Source organism: Pelophylax lessonae (assembly GCF_965119305.1).
Source record: "Pelophylax lessonae genome assembly, chromosome: 4".
In the NCBI taxonomy this organism is placed as follows: Eukaryota; Metazoa; Chordata; class Amphibia; order Anura; family Ranidae; genus Pelophylax; species Pelophylax lessonae.
This window is the reverse complement of record NC_138771.1, coordinates 220482840-220501861: the sequence shown is the minus strand read 5'-3', so window position 1 is coordinate 220501861 and position 19022 is coordinate 220482840. Positions and strand designations below refer to the sequence as shown.

Here is a 19022-nt window from a genome sequence, read left to right as displayed (position 1 = left end):
TCCACTTGACCTACAGACCAGGATCGAAGAATGGGAAAGCAGACGCCCTTTCCCGGATGTTCCCAGACATTCCAAATATGACTGAGCTAACACCATTCTTTCGGCTCAAAATTTTTTACTTATCCAGACCGATTTACGGTCAGCAATCCAGCAAGCTTCCGTTCAGTGTATGGAGCCGGGTGTCTCTTCCTTAAAAACAACAAGAAGGATTCTTATGGTACCATGAGAAAATCTTTGTCCCAGCACAAACTAGACTACAGGTCTTGGAAACCTTACACGACCACAAGCTGCCCGGTCATTTCGGGTCAGGAAGACATGTGAGCTCATTCAGCGTCTCTTCTGGTGGCCAAATCTGGTCTGGGACTGTACCAACTATGTGGCTTCATGTGTCACATGCCAACGGAATAAGGGAGCTAAGACTAAATCCTGGGGTCTACTGAGACCACTGCCCATCCCTGCACAACCATGGAAGGATATCTCTATGGATTTCATATCAGGTGGAACTGCCACCCTCGGAAGGGTTTACCACCATTCTGGTGGTCGTAGACTGTCTCACAAAGATGGCTCACTTTCTGCCCATGATGGGCACAGCCTCTGCAGTTGAAACAGCCGATGCCTTTATAAAAGAAGTGGTCAGGCTACACGGACTTCCGGACAGCATAGTCTCAGATAGAGGTGTTCAGTTCACTTCCAAGTTTTGGAGAGAGCTCTGTAAATCTCTGTCTATTGAGGTTTGCCTATCGTCTGCCTATCATCCACAGAGTAATGGGCAAACCGAACGAACCAATCAGACCCTTGAACAGTATCTGCGTTGCTTATGTATCAGTTCTCAAGATAACTGGGTCCCGCTTCTTCCTTGCGCGGAGTTTGCATATAACAATTCCTTGCACTCTGCAACTAACCAGACTCCGTTTTGGGCAAACTACGGGTTCCATCCCTCCTTTTTACCCAACGTCTTACCTGAGACATCAGTTCCCGCAGTACAGGACCGGATAACTGCCATCAAGACCAATTAACTACTACAAGATACCATCGCAAAAGCTCAACAGGAGTACAAAAGATTCCACGATCTCAGGAAAAGGGAGAATCCTGCATTTAAGGTTGGGGATGAAGTCTGGCTCTCCTCAATTAACTTAAAGATCTCGTGTCCTAAGAAATTGGGACCAAGGTTTATCGGACCTTTCAAGCTCAGGAGGATCATCAACCCTGTGGCCTTTGAACTGGCCCTACCTGGCTCTTCCAAAATTCATCCTGTGTTCCATGCCTCCCTGCTGAAGCCTGCAGTGCCTAGTTCCTTCCCAGGGAGGGAAGAACCGCCTCCACCACCAATCACGGTGGAGGGGGAATCTGAATTCGAGGTCAAGACCATCCTGGACTGTCGGAAGAGGGGTGATTTAACACAATACTTAATCAAATGGATAGGCTACCCCCCTAAAGACAATTCGTGGGAACCTGCAAGTAATATTCACGCCCCTAAGCTCATAAAAGAATTCCATGACAAATTCCCTGGAAAACAAGCCCAGTTGGGCATCCGGAGGCTGCCCTTTGGGGGGGGGCACTGTCAGGGACTTAGACGCCGCCGTGCGGCCAACGATCCATCGAGGCAAGTGTGCATGCGCGGGAGCGCGTGCACGCGTACGTGCCGGCACAGCGCGCGTGCACGCGTACGTGCCGGCACAGCGCGCGTGCGTCATGACGCACATTGTACCAACCCAGCCTCTTCTTAAGGATCGCTCACCCTGCCATCCGGCGCTGGATTGTCGTCAGCTTCCTGTACCTTTGACCCGAGTTCTGTTCCTGCTTTGTGTTGTGACCCGGCTTGCCTTCTGACCTGTTGATCCGCTCCTGTGTACTGACCCCGGCTTGCTCCACGGACTTGTCTCTGCCTGATAACCTGTGTACCAACCCCGGCTTGCTCCACGGACTTGTCTCTGTCTGATAACACGTGTATGACCCTATGCCTGGCATTTACCATTGCACTGCTTGCTTCCACAGGAGCTTCACTGAAAGGACCCGGATATCCTTCTCAGCCATCCACCTGCACCCCACAAGCATCCAGTGCTACTTGGGTCGCGTCACCTCCTGTCCCACTTCTAGGGGTGATTTGCACCGAGCTGCAAGGGAAGCTCTCTCTTCGGCCTCCATCCAGTGATCTGACAGTGACAGTGTACTTTACCAGACCTCACACACATGCTGCTGCAGTGAAGAAGTGAAAAGAAAGTGACCTCATGCACTGGAGGCCAAAGCTATGCACTGAGCCACAGTAGAATGGATGCCTGTTACAATCAATGGGAGGAAGAACTCGCAAAATGGCCGTCACCCTTACTAGGCGGCCACCCATAGTAAAGATGGCGCCCGAACCGCGATGCCAAAAGGTCATAAAATGGCTGCTGGCATACAAGTCAAAAAACCTGCCCACACCCAAAATGGCGGCCGATCGATCGGCGCCAAGTCAGTGTAAACCCAGGAAACTGGCAACCGCGGGGACACCTCAGAGATAGCCCCAGGACATGCACTAAGCCCCCACATCCCCCATCCAGGCAGTGCTAAGCGCAGCATGCCCCCAGCAGGAGCAGGGAGGTAGGGGCCGCCCAAAACGGCCAGGGAGGGAGACACTACAGAGACCGCATTTTTCTGCCTTCCCTGAGGAGGGGGCCCACATAACTCTCCCACAGACAACCGTCCCAGGGTCACGGGGATAGCATCACTCACCATTCCCTGGAATGCGGGCTCCGCTCCGATACGGAACACCTCCCACCCTGAGTGGGGGTGCCATCAGCTAGGAAAGGAAGCTAGCAACACACGGGCGTTCCGGAGTTCTGGCAAAGATGGTTTTCTTGGCAGGCACGTCCCCGTCCACAGTGGCACCGTCATGGTGAGGCCTGGGTGTACCAATAACATGCTTGCGCTCATTGGCAGGCTGGGACACCATAAGGATCTATATTAACCAGTGCGAGACCCAGCTCTGTTGTAGCTTTTAGTCCTCCAGGGATCCCCCTAACTAACTAGCGACAGTGAGTGAGGAAGAAAATGAAAAGCAAAAAACTTTTTTCAAAAGAAAATGACAAAAAAACTGAGACATAGGTCCCAGTTGGGAAACCTAGACCTACTCCTGACGCTAGGCAGCATGAAACTGGAGAACAGTACTAAGTGTGTCTGGGTAATGTCTGAGGGACGGCCCCCTAGAGGTGTGTCTCAGTGTAAAGTTTTTGCTAATCCTTTCACTGCCTAGCTTACTCCTGCAGAGGGCACCATTACCCACTCGTGAAGGCTTACTGAACGGGCTGTGACTGTCAGAGGATGTAAGAGTAAAAAAATTTCACGACATATATAAGATTTGCAGGTCCTTTTAGTGGCTACCTTAGAGGAAGTACAACAGGATAAAGCAACAACAACAATGAACACTAATGTCTCCCTTCTAACCATAGTGTGTCAGAAATCAAATAAACAGAAATAGCATAGTTCGTTTTTCGGTTGTAACCCACTTATAAATTCCTACCTCTAAAGTAAATGACAATACGACGTCTGATTTTGATAGTTGGACATCATTTTCATCTCCAATGTCAAGAAATGCAGAGTTTTGTGAACGTTTTAACTTCTGTAGTTTAAATTCTGGACCACCTTTAGACACTGGAAGACTTTCTAGGTTGGCCATTAGTAAGTTCACCGATGCTCGCAACTCTTCTATGAACATACCCTCCATTTCCTTTGTTAAGAACTGTGGAAATTTCCTTTCCTTCAAAAATATTACCGAGAAATAGGTAAGCATTACAATAAATGATACGCAAGAGCTAACATTAGGCAAAATATGAAACCTCAAAACATAACAGAGAAATATGAAAGCATTACAAAAAAGTTATATGCAACAGCTGATATTAGGCAAAATATGAAACCTCAAATGAGACACAGCAATTAAGAAAAAAAAACATATTTAAGTAGTTTAGTTAAGAAGTGGGTATGGAGTCAAGGATACTGCATGCCTTGCACCCTCTAAATAACACATACATACAATACATAAAGCAATTCCTACACTACCAATCTTTTTTCCACAAGGCTTAATATTAGGAGACAGTGTGCATTATATTTAATTATGTTTTATACGATCTCACAAAAGTAAGTACACCCCTCACATTTTTGTAAATATTTTATTATATCTTTTCATGTGACAACACTGAAGAAATTACACTTTGCTAAAATGTAAAGTAGTGAGTGTACAGCTTGTATAACAGTATAAATTTGCTGTCCCCTCAAAATAACTCAACACACAGCCATTAAGGTCTAAACCGCTGGCAACAAAAATGAGTACGCCCCTAAGTGACAATGTCCAAATTGGGCCCAATTAGTAATTCTCCTTTCCCAATGTCATGTGACTCGTTAGTGTTACAAGGTCACAGGTGTGAATGGGGAGCAGGTGTGTTAAATTTGGTGTTAATCGCTCTCACTCTCTCATACTGTTCACTGGAAGTTCAACATGGCACCTCCTCATGGCAAAAAACTCTGAAGATCTACATAAAGATGGCCTAGGCTAATAACGACCCCAAACATACCTCCAAGAAGACCACTGCTTGCTAAAGAAGCTGAGGGTAAAGGTGGACTGGCCAAGCATGTCTCCAGACCTTAACCCTATTGAGCATCTGTGGGGCATTCTCAAACGGAAGGTGGAGGAGCACAGGATCTCTTAACATCCACCAGCTTCGTGATGTCGTCATGGAGGAGTGGAAGAGGACTCCAGTGGCAAACTGTGAAGCTCTGGTGAACTTCATGCCCAAGAGGGTTAAGGCAGTGCTGGAAAATAATGGTGGCCACACAAAACGATGACACTTTGGGCCCAATTTGGACATTTTAGCTTACAGGCATACTCACGTTTGTTGCCAGCGGTTTAGACATTAGCGGCTGTGTGTTGAGTTATTTTGAAGGGACAGCAAATTTACACTGTTATACAAGATGTACACTCACTATTTACATGTAGCAAAGTGCCATTTCTTCAGTGTGGTCAAATGAAAAGTCATCATAAACGAGTTACAAAAATGTGAGGGGCGTACTTTTGTGAGATACTGTATATTGCCAAATATTGCAAATTGTGGTGATAAGACTCAAATGACTAAAAGAGAAGGGTAAAAACTATTTTGGCCTTATTTCTCCTGTTGGTCACAGGAGTGCACTTAGTTCTACACTTCTGTGACATATATTTAGCCAACAACGGGCTAAAGTCCTCTGTCAGCTGAAATCACTAAGCTGGTTCAGACTCTGGAAGGATCCCGACTTTAACAGCGGGACCTGCCCAGAAGCCTGGCCGGCAACTGGATCACTCTCTCAGCGCGCTGATGATAGCCTGAGTCAGCCACTACCGCCCCCTCCACAGTCCAGTTCTCCAGTGAGTGACTGACACTGCTTACTGAAGACTGGCAATTGAGCAATTAAGGACCACGCATCACTCAGAGGCAACGGGGAACTGATCCTGCATCGACCTAGGGGAGTACGACTGCTTGTTTTTTTAAATCCCGCACTTCTCTTTTAATGTAATGCAACAATAGCTCAGCAATCAGGAGGATTGTAACCTGCGCAAAACAAAAAGGAGCCTTTAGATTTTGCAGAAACAACCAGCTATGTATTGTACAGTGTATATCTAAGAATAGAGCTTGCCTTTACAAAATAACCCCACATGAGCTCTGAACTTGAATTAAAAAAAAAAATAGTTTGAAAAGGACTATAAAAATTAATTGGAAATAGTTATGAAATGCTGGAAATCTGGTCAGGTATGAGGCTGTCAATTAAATACTGCAAGTGGGAGGTTTTTTTAATAGAATAACTTTTACTGGCCCTTTCCCCCACTCTCCATCCTGAAACTATCCCAGCAAATCTGGCAGTGCTGAGGGGGAGGGAAGGTGCATACTGGGGGAACACAAAGGGGTACTGGACAGCAAAAGGGTGGGCGATGTGGACAGGTGGGGTGGCATTTTCTTGAACCAACCCCCTGTAATTCCTCCCTGTGGCAGCTGAAAGTCGGCGGGTGGGAGAGGAGGAGTGGGAGTCATCTTTTATCTGCTGTAGTGGGGAACTACAGGAGATCCGATTCAGTAAATGGCAACAACGCCCCCCCTTCTGTCCGGGTTCCCCCTTCCTTCTGCTGCCTGTGCCACCCTGTGTGCCCCCTGGTCCCTCACCTTGCAGCGCAGCTGGCTTTCCTACACCACTTGCATATGTTGGAGGAGCAGTCCAAGGGTGGGCAAAGAAGGGATGCAATCTACCCGTCACCTGCCAGTGAACAATGAGTTGCCAATTCCAAGTCTAGTGCAATGTTGGGTTTTCCTGAAGGGATTGTTTTTAGTTTCAGTGCAACTGAACCATGCATAGCACAGCAGAACCTTCTTAGAACAGAGAAAATTCAGGTCTCATTAATTTAAATATCCCAAAAATTATAGGATTATTCCTTATATTAGCATTGTGCATGGAAGCAAATTAGTTCTTCATTTTCCTTCGCTAACAGTAAATTTGAAAACACTAGTGTACAGCACAAGTTTAGCATAATATCATAGAGCCACTCATACAACTGTTTTAGGCCTGTTTGTTCTAGATATTTCAAGGCATGGAAAGAATAGCTTTTTTAGAATAGGGCTTGGGGACCAATGAGAAACTACAATCTGACAGGTTATGATGGGGTGGGCTAAAAAGGACCCAAAAGCCCTCCACTAAACCAGTTCATAGCACAGTAGAGCCTTTTTAGAACTGAAGGTATTCATAGGTCTTCATGCATGGCTCTGCCCACTATCCTGAAATAAGGAATAATCCTCTAATTTTTGGGATATGTAATGGAATGAGACACGTAAATAGCTTGTGTTCTAAGAAGACACTACTGTGCATCACATAGGTTCAGTGGTGGGCACCTTACTATAACTTCGAGTTATACAGCGTACCAAAATATTCCAAATTTCGTAGCAATGCCAAGCTGTATAAGTCCAATATCACTGTTGGTCCTCATGCACATAGACAAAATGCCACTTTTAAAAGGCATTTTGCTTTTATGGATATGCTTCTGAATGCAGCGCCATTTTAGCCAATGTACCAATGCACATTGTGGCATTCTGGTTTGCATTTTAAAGCTGTGCTCAAGGTCTTTAAAAAAGCCAAATACGCTTCTAAATGCCATATGCCTATAAATATGCATAATTACGCAACAAAATGAGCAGTTTTTTAAGCTCCTGGCAGAAAGATCCAGCATCGATAGAAGTATTATAATACCCGCTTGGTAATTGGACACAGCTGAAGCCAATCAGTGGGTACGGTGGACTCCATGTCCGCCAGGACCCACAGATCGTTCAGGAAAGAAGCAGAAGAGCAGTCTGCCTATGTAAACAAGACAGAACGCCTTTCTGTCAGTAGAGAATCCTGTGATTCTGCAAAGTAGGAACACAGCTCTCTCCCTTCCAATAGTACAAGCACCCCCCAACACAGTAACCAAGCACATTTTAGGCACACATATAACCCTTTGATCGCCCCGGTTATCCCCTATCCTGCCAGTATTAGTACAGTGACAGTGCATATTTTTTAGCACTGATCACTGTATTAGTGTCACTTAGTGTCCAATTTGTCCGTTGCAACGTCGCAGTCTCACTATAAGTCGCTTATTGCCATCATTACTAGTAAAAATAAATAAAAATTCCATGAATATATCCCATAGTTTGTAGACACTATAACTTTTGCGCAAATATACGCTTATTGGGATTATTTTTATCAAAAATATGCAGGAGAATACATATTGGTCTAAACTAATGAAGACATTTTTTTTATTTTTTTTTTTTATTGGATATGATTTAGAGCAAAAAGTAATTTTTTTTCAAAATGTTCTGCCTTTGTTTTTAGCGCAAAAAAAAACAAAAAAAAAAAAAACCGCAGAGGTGATCAAATACCACAAAAGAAAGCTCGATTTGTAGAAAAAAAAAAAAAAAGTACATCAATTGTATTTGGGTTTAGCATCACACGACCGCGCAACTCTCAGTTAAAACAACAGAGCTGTTTTGCAAAAAATGGCCTCGTCATGAAGGAGGGTAAACTTTCAAGAGCTGAAGTGCAGTTAAAAAAGACAAGCATTACCAGTTAAAGGACCTATTATGGTTTTATTATTTTTTTTATATCAATTCTTTTGTTTTGAAACCAACCTCCACAGAGCAAATGTTGATGCATTTTGTTTTTATAATTCCTTTATTTCACAATTGTGCACAGACAAAAATCAGGTACAGTGGATATAAAAATCTACACACCCCTGGTAAAATGTCCGGTTTCTGTGATGTAAAAAAATGAGACAAAGATAAATCATTTCAGAACTTTTTCCACCTTTATTGTGACCTATAAACTGTACAACTCAATTGAACAACAAACTGAAATATTTTAGGTAGAGGGAAGTTAAAAAAAAACAAACAAAAAAAAAAACGAATGTTGCATAAGTGTGCACACCATTAAACGAATACTTTGTTGAAGCACATTTTGACTTTATAACAGCACTCTTTTTGGGTATGAGTCTATTAGCATGGCACATCTTGACTTGGCCATATCTGTCCACTCTAAAAACACTCTAAATCTCTCAGATTGCAAGGGCATCGCCTGTGCACAGCCCTCCTCAGATGACCCCACAGATTTTCAATCAGATTCAGGTCTGGGGTCTGGCTGGACCATTCCAAAACATTCATCTTCTTCTAGTAAAGCCATTCCTTTATTGATTTGGATGTATGCTTTGGGTAGTTGTCATGCTGAAAGATGAAGTTCCTCTTCTAGCAGAAGCCTGAAGGTTTTGTGCCAATATTGACTGGTATTTGGAACTGTTCATAATTCCCTCTACCTTTACTAAGGCCCCTGTTCCAGCTGAAGAAAAATCGCCCCAAAGCATGATGCTGCCACCACCATGCTTCATTGTGGGTATGGTGTCCTTTTGGTGATGTGCAGTGTTTTTGCGCCAAAAATATCTTTTGGAATTATGGCCAAAAAGTTCAGCCTTGGTTTCATCAGACCATTACACATTTTCACACATGCTTTTGGTAGACTTCAGATGTGTTTTCGCAAAATTTAGCCGGACTTGGATGTTTTTCTTCATAAGAAAAGGCTTCTGTCTTGCCACTCTACCCGATAGCCCAGACATATGAAGAATACATGTACCACATAGCCAGTACTTGCCAAATATTCCTGCAGCTCTGGTAATGTTGCTGTAGGCCTCTTGGCAGCCTCCCTGACCAGTTTTCTTCTCATCTTTTCATCAATTTTGGAGGGACGTCCAAATCTTGGTAGTGCCACAATTGTGCCATATTTTGCCCACTTGATGACGACTGTCTTCACTGTGTTACATGGTATAGCTAATGCCTTGGAAATTCTTTTGTGTCCTTCTCCTGACTGTTACCTTTTAACAATGCAAGCCCTCTGATGCGTTGGAAGGTCTCTGTGGACCATGGCTTTTGCGACTACGAAAATGTCAGGAAAGACTAGAACAGCTCAACTTTATTTTGGGTTAATCAGAGGCACTTTAAATGATTGCAGGTGTGTACAGACTGATATTTAACATACGTTTTAATGTGATTGCTTAATTATGAACATCCCTACATCCCCAGTTATAGAATTGTGTGCACACTTATGCAACCACATTATTTTATTTCGTTGAGTTGTACAGCTTATAAGTCACAATAAAAAGGTGGAAAAAGTTCTGAAATGATTTATCTTTGTCTCATTTTTTTTACATCACAGAAACCTGACATGTTAACAGGGGTGTGTATACTATTTTTATATCCACTGTAGTTTACAATAAAGGCAGTTAAATTGAAATGATCAAAACAGAATACACGCCTGTCAAGCAGCGATAATCAGACTGCCGTTGACAATAGGAAACAGGCAGAGAACGGTATAAACACAGTATCATTTGTAGCCAGAAAGATGTCTAGGGCAATGTTTTAGGGAACAATTGAGAAAGCTACCGTTATAGTGAACACATTAGGGCAGACAGAGGCAATTGTTTAAAGTTTGGAAATCATCCTATAGCACTCCTGACAAAAAATATCTACAGTATGTGGCCATTTACCTTTGCCATCTGTTCTGCAACTTGTAAACGTCCATCAAGTTCTCGTCGAATCTGGGCTGCTTGTTCATCTGCATTATCCAACTAGAGCACAAACAGCAAATATTTAATCTTCCACTGTGACAAATGTTCAGTTTTGCTTAGCATTGACACATAGCTTAAATTCCCGACTATAACACTAAAATAACCAAAAAGTAGCCAAATTTCATTATCTTCCTCATTTGACCAAAACCAGATTGGTCACTAGTGATTACTCTCATTTGAAAATAGTTACTACACTTTAAAGTGGATGTAAACCCCATTCATGAAAATTTGACCTGGGCACATAAATCTGTAGTGTTTACTTATCTCTCTCCAAAGCCCTAAGTCCCGTGTCATTCTGCTGCCCTGTTCCTCATGTTGAAAACTTCAGACAAGTTCTCAGACACAGGAGATAAAAGCAGCTGGAAATTGTTGTCGGGGTGGGTGCATAGAGATAGATTAGCAGAGGGCTGGTCTATTCACAGCACAACTTTGCATGTTTCTTACTTCTTCTGCTTATGTGGAGGGGGGTGTGTGCCTTTCCTCCAATCACCTGTCACACAATGTATGCCAAGACTCCACAACCAGTGATGGAACAGGAAGAAAATGTAACACAATGTTCACTTTCTAAACAGTGTAGAAAGCTGAAGACAGATATACAATAAAACTTATGTAGGGAGATTTGTTTAATCTCTGTGTATCCCCTGAGGCTGCTCACTTCACTGGGTATATGCGAGGGTAGTATGTTAGTATGACTGAGGATTTTTATTTATCCTAGGTGTAACTCCGTTTTCTCCACTCTTAGCTCTACTTAGTTTTTTTTAATATATATGTGTATCCTACATTTATTTAGCGACGCCACGCTCTGGCTCTTTCTCTACCTCATCCAATCAGAGAACATTTTGCATTAATTTAAAAAGAATGAAAAGGCTTTCTTTAAATGGCACTCATGCTGAACAGTCAACCTTCTGTGTTCAGAATTTAGCAGGCCACCAGTTCAGCATGGGACCCAGAAAGCAAGTGGAGATCAATATGTATGTCCACTTCAGTGATTTACAGCTTCCGGGGCATTGGCCAGGTATAGTAAAGTCATTGTTACATTGCCACAGCTTGGAACAATGTATTAAAATCGACACCTAGAATACATCTTTAAAGCAGTATTATACTTAACAGCAAACATTATGTTGCAGCGTACTAATTCTTAGATGTGAAGGCTGCATTAGTTTTATTTTTTAGAAACTTTTATTTTCACCAGAGGAGGCTTGTCCATAGGGGCTCTTGGGACAATGCACCACCAAAATAAATAAAAAGAAACTATGTAAAATAGTATTTTCTGTTGTTTCCCAACTCTCTCTGCTGCTGTTGCTAGATAGATTAGAAGAAAAAAAAAAAAAAAAAGTTTCATCATGATTAGACTTTTTTTTTTTTTTTTTAATCTGCCAAGCAACAGGACATCCTTCTAAAAATCATTTAGAAGTTGTATTTAGAACACTGTAAACTGAGTAGCCCCCCCCCCCCTTACTGGCTACCTGCCAGTTTCCTAGATTGTGTTAATGGGAATCCCTTAGGGTGAGCTGAAATACCGTCCCTGACCTGCCTATTGAGCCTAATTTGTTCCCTCCCTGCACCAGGGGTGGAGAAGATCTTCCCCTGCAGTTCCCTCGTGGCTAGCCTGCTGCTAGCCATATCCCCCACCTCTCTGTTAGTTGGACTCTGACACATGGTCTCTCCCTCTCCAGCAGTCCGTGTCCTCTCCAGTCTGCACCCCCGGCCCGCAATCTTGTGTACAACTACAGAGTGGAGGATGACATGACGACAGATGAAGGAAAGTGGGAGCAGGGAGAGAAGAGAGCAGAGCAGACTCAGCAGAGCACAGCACCGGCCAGGTTGAAAATTCAGGATGTACTGTGCACTCTAATGTCATGTCATGTCATGAATGTGAGTTTTTCAGTTCAAATCAGTTCGGGGGAAGGAGGAATCACCCCTTCTGTTTGCTGCAAGAACTAGATCCATCTGTAGCTGGCTGGGCTGAGTCAAGGGCAGCTGAGGGCAGCATGACCTAGCTGACGGTTGCGAGTTTCAATTGCAACCTTACTGAATATGGCATGGATGGTTTAACTTTTGAAGTGTCCAGTTGAAAAAAAATAAAATTTCCTCGGCATCACTCTGCTCCACTTCCGGGTGACTCGAGCAAAACAGGATGTGAATCGTTGACCTACTTCCGGTGGGCGTGTAAGATTACTGGCATGAGGCAATTGGCTGAAAGAGGGGTTTGAATTGTATATTAAGACCCTATGACCCTTGACAACGACGGCCTGTGTGCTATCGAAACCGGTCGGGACCTAGAAGTGCAATCACACTGCCATGTTATTTCTGGGACCGGATGAGACGCATTGAGATGTGGAAGCGCCACCCGATATCCCCAGTATTTGTTTGATCCAATGCCTGTTTTTTTCCTGCTAAATGTAAGTGTATCTACCTTATTTCAATAAATATTGCCTGTACATACCTTCACTATATTGGCCATTCCTTTACTTTACACTGCTGAGGAACGTGGGGCTGGCTAAGGATTCTGAAGTTATATATTATACTGGCGATTGCAAGGTGGATCCTCCAGGAGGGCTCTAATCTACTCTGGAATATTGGCTTTTGATGAATATCATTCTGCTTACACTGACCCCTTATAACTAAGGGGTTGGTGATTTCTGGTAAGCCTTTTCACACATTGGGTGTCCATGTGGTGAAGGGATTGAAGATCTGTTTGTGTGTGGAAGAATCCTTTGGAGACTGCACTGAAGTCTGTTGGTGCATGGAACTCTATATGCGATTTTTTTCACTTATTGCTGCTGCACTTTATATTCACCACTGTTAATGCACTTTATATAAATTTATATTCATATCAATTGTTATTAGTGATTTATTTTTAATATATATACTATTACCCGTTAATGGTTCACTATATTAAAACACTACACTTAGTGCACTTTAGATGAGCTCGGCTCTGTACACCTCTATAGGTGTATTTAAACCACTCTCACGTTATCTACGATTCAACTGCAGCTCCTTTAAATGGTTCACGCCTATATGTTGCACTTTATGTTTCAATAATTCTGCATAGAATTCACACGGTACACAATTTATTTCATTTTTAGCTTTATTGTCATTTTAATTAAATTTGCGCAGGTACTGTTGGCGATTAGCGCCAACATATATATCTATAATAGGGAAAGCTTTTAAGATGCAAACCATTGGTGTCACTACGAAGATTACCAACATTCCTTCCTAATGATGCTCACACTGATCTCCAGCCTGCCAGACTTGCCAGTGTCACCATGATAGCCAGCCTAGCAGCAGATGATCCGAGTCAGTGTTCCCGGCTGATAGGCATCATTAGGAAGGAATGTTGGTAATCCTAGTAGTGACACCAAACGTTTGCATCTTAAGAGCTTTGCCCATTAAAGTCCTTAAAAAAAGTTTTTTGGTTTTTTTTTCGGTTTTGTTTTTTAAAGCTGGACATTTATTTATTCAAATGTTAAACCATGCCATATTTAGTAACACAGCACTTTAGCTCCGGTCATAATGACTCACATAGTGTAATCCCATATAAAGACCAACGTATTTAAAACCAAGCATAGAATTCTCACAAAGTTAGCTTTATATTTTGCCCGTCAAAATAGTAAGACATCAGATACGCCCAGATTGATGCAGCGAGAAAATGGTTCGCCTCACTAGATTAGCAAATCAAACCATGTTTGCATGGTGTGGGTGGGGCTTCTGATAAGTGGGAGGGAACAAAATGAAGGGTGGGGTGTGGCACCCTACCATCTTAAAACTTTACCAGCCACCACTGATTTTCACCTGGTGATATGGCAAGCAAGTCTGTTGTTTTTCAACAGAACATACTGTACTTCAGATATAGCAGTTACAGGGCTGAGACAAATAATAAAATAATGAAAAATGTAAATTCTCAGCAACAGTCCTTGTTATGCAGATCATTTTATAATCTTTGAAAGTAGAAACAAATTCGATATAGTACTCATTCTTAGTAATGCAAAGTTACCTCTTGCATTTTAACATGCACATTGGTAAAGACAAAATGAACATAACTTGTAATGTAATAAAATCTATTGAAAAAGCAGTACTGTATACTTGTTTTCTTCCCTCCTAGTCTATTTTAATAAAAACTTGTTAATACATTATACCTATCGCATTTAAATTCAAATGATTGTTTTATATCATTAAAAGGATTAGTCCACTTTTAGCAAAAAGTGCATTGGTGCACCTTTCCTAGTCCAACAAAGCAACCTAGAAATTTTGGTATGCTGGATAAGGGATCGTAATGGGAGCACTCATCATTTACTGATGCATAGTACAGCAAAACCTAACTATCTGAGCATCACAAACTGAAAATGCTATTTCTTTATTTTTATCATTCAAAGCAAACTCACCCATTCATTTAGTGCCGGTTCACACTAGGGCGACCTGTGAGGCGACCTGGTCGCCTCACAGGTCGCCGCCCATAGGGAAGCTGCGGACCCGTTCTAATAGGAGCGACACAAGTCGCCACAACCTAGAAAAAGGGTCCGGAGCTTCTTTGGGGCGACCCGGAGGCGACCGCCATAGACTTCAATGTTATGAAGTCCGTGGCGGACGCTCCGAGGTAGCGGCGCGGTGCGAAGTAGCGTCGCTGCAGTGTGAACCGGCGCTTAGGTCTCCATGCTTTATTTTGTTGCAAAATCACTATGAAAAACACCCCAAACATTTCTGGCTATGGCCATCTGGAATAAGAGCAGATGATTCATGTAACATTTACTTCCTGGAATCAATCTGCCCCTAACTCAGACATAAAGGCCCCTCCTCCAGATGAAAGAAAAAAAAAGCCCATGAAGGCTCATGAAATGTATGCCAGAAGCAAGTAGAGAGAGATTAAAAAAAAAAAAATTAAAGTTTCAAACAAGCAAGTATAATTTGCCTTCCTATCTATTTACAAATGCTATCAGCATAAGGATTAAAAATTTAAGGTTGATTGAAGGAGTTTAGTTGCTTTAAATAGTGGTGAAGCCCAGTGGTTGGAATTATACAATAAAGTGTGATCCTTTGTTAACTTTAAGGTCCCTTTCACACTTGTGCACTAAAACAATGCATATGGTGTTTTAACACACTTTTAATTGCCCTTATTTCCTGACTCCCAGCATGCAGCTGTGAAATATGGACATGCGATTTAAATAATGCGCCAAATGCGAGGGCTTTTAAAGCATTCTCAATGACTAACAATTGAAGGTGTGCTTTTGAAAATCACACCAAAGATGCAGCACGCAGGACTTTTCAAATAAAGATAGCAGCGCCAGCACCCGATAGCTGAGGTGAGGACAAGGCTGAATGCTTGGAGAGGCAAGTGCCCTAATATTAAAAGTCAGCAGCTACAGTATTTAGGGGGGGGGGGAGCCTGGAGCTCCTTATTAAATAGGCTGAGCAGCTGCTACTAATTTCAGGCCACGGTTATTTCATCAACAAGAATCTGCTTATTCTTGCTGCCGGAACCCAGTGGCCACAGGTAACTGGCCATGTGAATGTGGCCTTAGACTAGCAGATGTAGAAGGACTTGACTAACACTTTATAAGCAATTACAATAAACGTTTTTTTTAATTTGGCATTAAGGTTTTACAAAAATGAATAAAAGCTAACCATTGTAAGCACCCGTCAGTGTTAAATGTTTTGTTTCAACCCTCTGACTGCTACTTTGCCTGGACAACCTGGTCTGTTAAAGTTAGGTAAAAAAATAACAGACTTGCTAGCTAATCACTAGGTTAAAATAATTGGAAAAAAGAAAAACCTTAAAGAAACAAATGCACCCATTACATCTAATTATTAGTAAGCTGTAATTTAAAGTGGATTACCAGCTTTTTTTTTTTTTTAAACACCTAATGCTATACTATACAGGATTGGTAGTTAATGCAGGTTTTTTTTTAAACGTACTTTGCTGTCCCCACGGAGCACGCTCCCATCTTCAGTGCGGGCATCTGAAGCCCCCTGAGATCTTCTTCCGGGATATGAAGATGGCTGGCTACCCGAACTCGCACATACGCAGTGAGTACAAAGCAAAGCGCACTCTTCGAAGCAAAGTATGTCCATTTACTCTTGGGATTGATGACACTTTTATCCCAGGAGCTGATGGGAGGCAGACAGGATGTACCTCGCTGTGGTGATGTAATGCGGAAGCAGAGGATTTACAGAAAAAAAAAAAGGCAGGGAAAAAAAAAGGCCAAGTAGATAATAGGAGAAATCTGCTTTAATACATTTGATTTTGTGTTTAATACCACTTTAAATCTGGTGGCTGCATTCGTTTTAATTTAGGCTTTTTTCTCTTTTTCACCTGTTGATCCAGCCAGTAAGTCTATTAATATGCAACTTCTTTTAACAGACCAAACTGTCCAGCAAAAGTGGCAGTTGGGAGGTTGAGACAAGCCTGTTAACACTGACAGGGGTGCTTTTATTAATTTATATAAAAATGTATCCCAAAAGAAAAAAATAACTGTTGTTACTGCCTAAAATGTTAACTGGAGTTCAGCAATTTTTTAGTAAAGTTCATCTGAATTTGCTAGTACATCTAACACTACCTTCTCCACAGACTGATAATGCTGATGTCAATGGGTGGCTACATTGTTCCTCCATAGAGTGGTACCACACCTAGATAGTGAAGAGTGTTACCAGCCAGATCACCAGGTGAAAATTTTTAAAAAAGCTTAAAAAATAAAACAAATGCAGCCACTACATTTAAGTACTGGTAAGCTGCAATATGTACATTTTAATTTTTTTGGGTATACAATAGGTATGTTCCAAGATCACCAGATCATGGAAATAGGGAGAGGGGTGGAATGGTGCACTACAGCAAAGTTTGATGAAAACCTGAAGTACTGAACATTTCTTTTACTGATATTTAGGTTTCTAAACATAATTATTATTTACCCATGCAATCCTAGTGTATAAATTTGTTTGCTTTCTGGAATGTCTGAATCAGCTGAATCCTGGCAAAAATATGAAATTTAGAAATCTCAATGTAGTTTTGTTGTGGTAAGCCTTTCTGAAGGCACAAATGAACAGTAACGATTTAATCCTCATTCATGGGTTATCTACATTCAATGAAAGATGTAGCTGCAGTGTAGTATTTGTTGGCTGAATGCACCACAAGATGATTGTACTTATGAATAGGTGGTAACAAACCCTTAGGCTGGGTTCACATATGTGCAACTTGGATGCGGGTTTCCCTGAATCCAATTCGCATGATTTGCAAGTGTGACCGACTCACAATGGAGCCGGTTCATACAGGCCCGGTGCGGCTGCGGAGCAGATTGCAAAAGGGTCCTGTGCGTGTTTCGGACTTGTTCAGGTGCAAATTCAGGCAGAAATTCAGACTTGAATGTCACCTAAGTGTGAACCCACAGCCATACATATGTGAACCCGGCCTTACATCAACATAGTTTTGTCCAGTAATGTCAATACCTTTCATAAAACAAAATACATAATTACATGGCAAATTGAATATAGAAAAATATAAAGGTAGCACTGTTTATCTGCTTAGGCATGGCATTCCGAAAAGGGCACATAGGATGAGCATTACAATGGAACATCTTTAGAGAGGTGGAACATGATTATTTGTATTATTTCATGTTTCTGTCTTGGGCAGGTCCCAAGAGAAAACTTACCGTTAGTATACTGGTAACGGCCTTTCTCTTAATCCTTCCAGGACGGCCTACATATGAGAGATTGTGGCTCCGCCTCACAGAAAACACAACTAATTTGCAGCTGTTTAAAAGGGTCCCACCCATCCTTGAGCTTCAGTAATAGAAAAGTAGTTTCCAACCGAACTTTCAAGGAATATAGTTATTCAATAACATACAGCTACACATATATACATATATATACATATTTTTTAGAACTCACCACCATCTTGGGCGGGAAGTAGGCCGGCCGTCCTGGAAGGATTAAGAGAAAGGCCGTTACCAGTATACTAACGGTAAGTTTTCTCCTTTCATCCTTCCAGGACGGCCTACATATGAGAGGATGATAAAGGAATCCATACTGGCCTACGTTAGGGCGGGACCACTGCCTGTAAAACCTGCCAAAGGCAAGGTCTTGTTGCGACAGTACTTCCACACAATAGTGTTTTAGGAATGTATCTTGGCTGGACCAGATGGGTACATGGCAGACTGCTCCCAGGATGTTCCGGCTTTTTTGGCCCAGGAAGTTGCCATGCCCTTTGTGGAATGTGCATTTAGCTTTGTGGGTGTGGGTTTACCGGACACCTTATATGGCATGCTAATGGCTCGCTTAATCCACCTCGAGATCGAGGGTTTTGATGCTTGCAATCCCTTTCTTGGTCCAGAATATAGAACCAACAGGTGGCTAGACCTTCTAAACCCCTTGGTTCTTTCCAGATCTTGTGAGAAGACACTTCTTACAGCCAGACAATGGAATTTCCGTTCTTTTGCACAGCTAGGTTTTTCACACAAAAAGGTGACAAGACCATCTCTTGATTTCCGTGAACAGAAGAAACTACCTTGGGTAGGCACAGTGGGTCTGGTCTAAGAATCACTCTGTCTTAGAGAATTAGCATAAAGGGTCCTTTATGGACGAATTTTTGTAAATCTCCCACTCTTCTGGCTGTGGTAATTGCCGACAGCAAGTTAACTTATTTGCCAAAATATTTAGAGTAACCTTCTCTGAAGGTACCGAGGGTTCACTAGCTAATGTCTCTAGTACTTGCGTTAAGTTCCGAGCTGAAACATTAGCTCTATTGATCAGGGTCGTTCATTCCTGAACTAACCAATCTTTCTAATTAAAAAAGGCTCTTTGTCAAGACTTTTATCTAAGAAAAAACATAAGTGCCACTACATGTACTCTAAGGGTGTTAACTGGCACCCCCTTATCTACCCCATCCTGTAAAATT

At 42.3% G+C, this 19022-nt stretch overlaps 1 protein-coding gene across 4 annotated transcripts in view; it reads right to left on the bottom strand.

Annotated features, from left to right (window-relative positions):
* The window catches only part of CADPS2 (calcium dependent secretion activator 2), a 1183693-nt gene that overhangs the window by 1006858 nt on the left and 157813 nt on the right, over nucleotides 1-19022 (bottom strand). For all 4 annotated transcript variants that reach the window (XM_082254958.1, XM_082254959.1, XM_082254960.1 and 1 more), the window contains exons 4-5: nucleotides 10058-10138; nucleotides 3500-3736 (exon numbers count right to left, since the gene is read on the bottom strand). In XM_082254958.1, the coding sequence (XP_082111084.1) occupies nucleotides 3500-3736; nucleotides 10058-10138 (318 nt within the window). The remainder of the gene's footprint in view (nucleotides 1-3499; nucleotides 3737-10057; nucleotides 10139-19022) is intronic.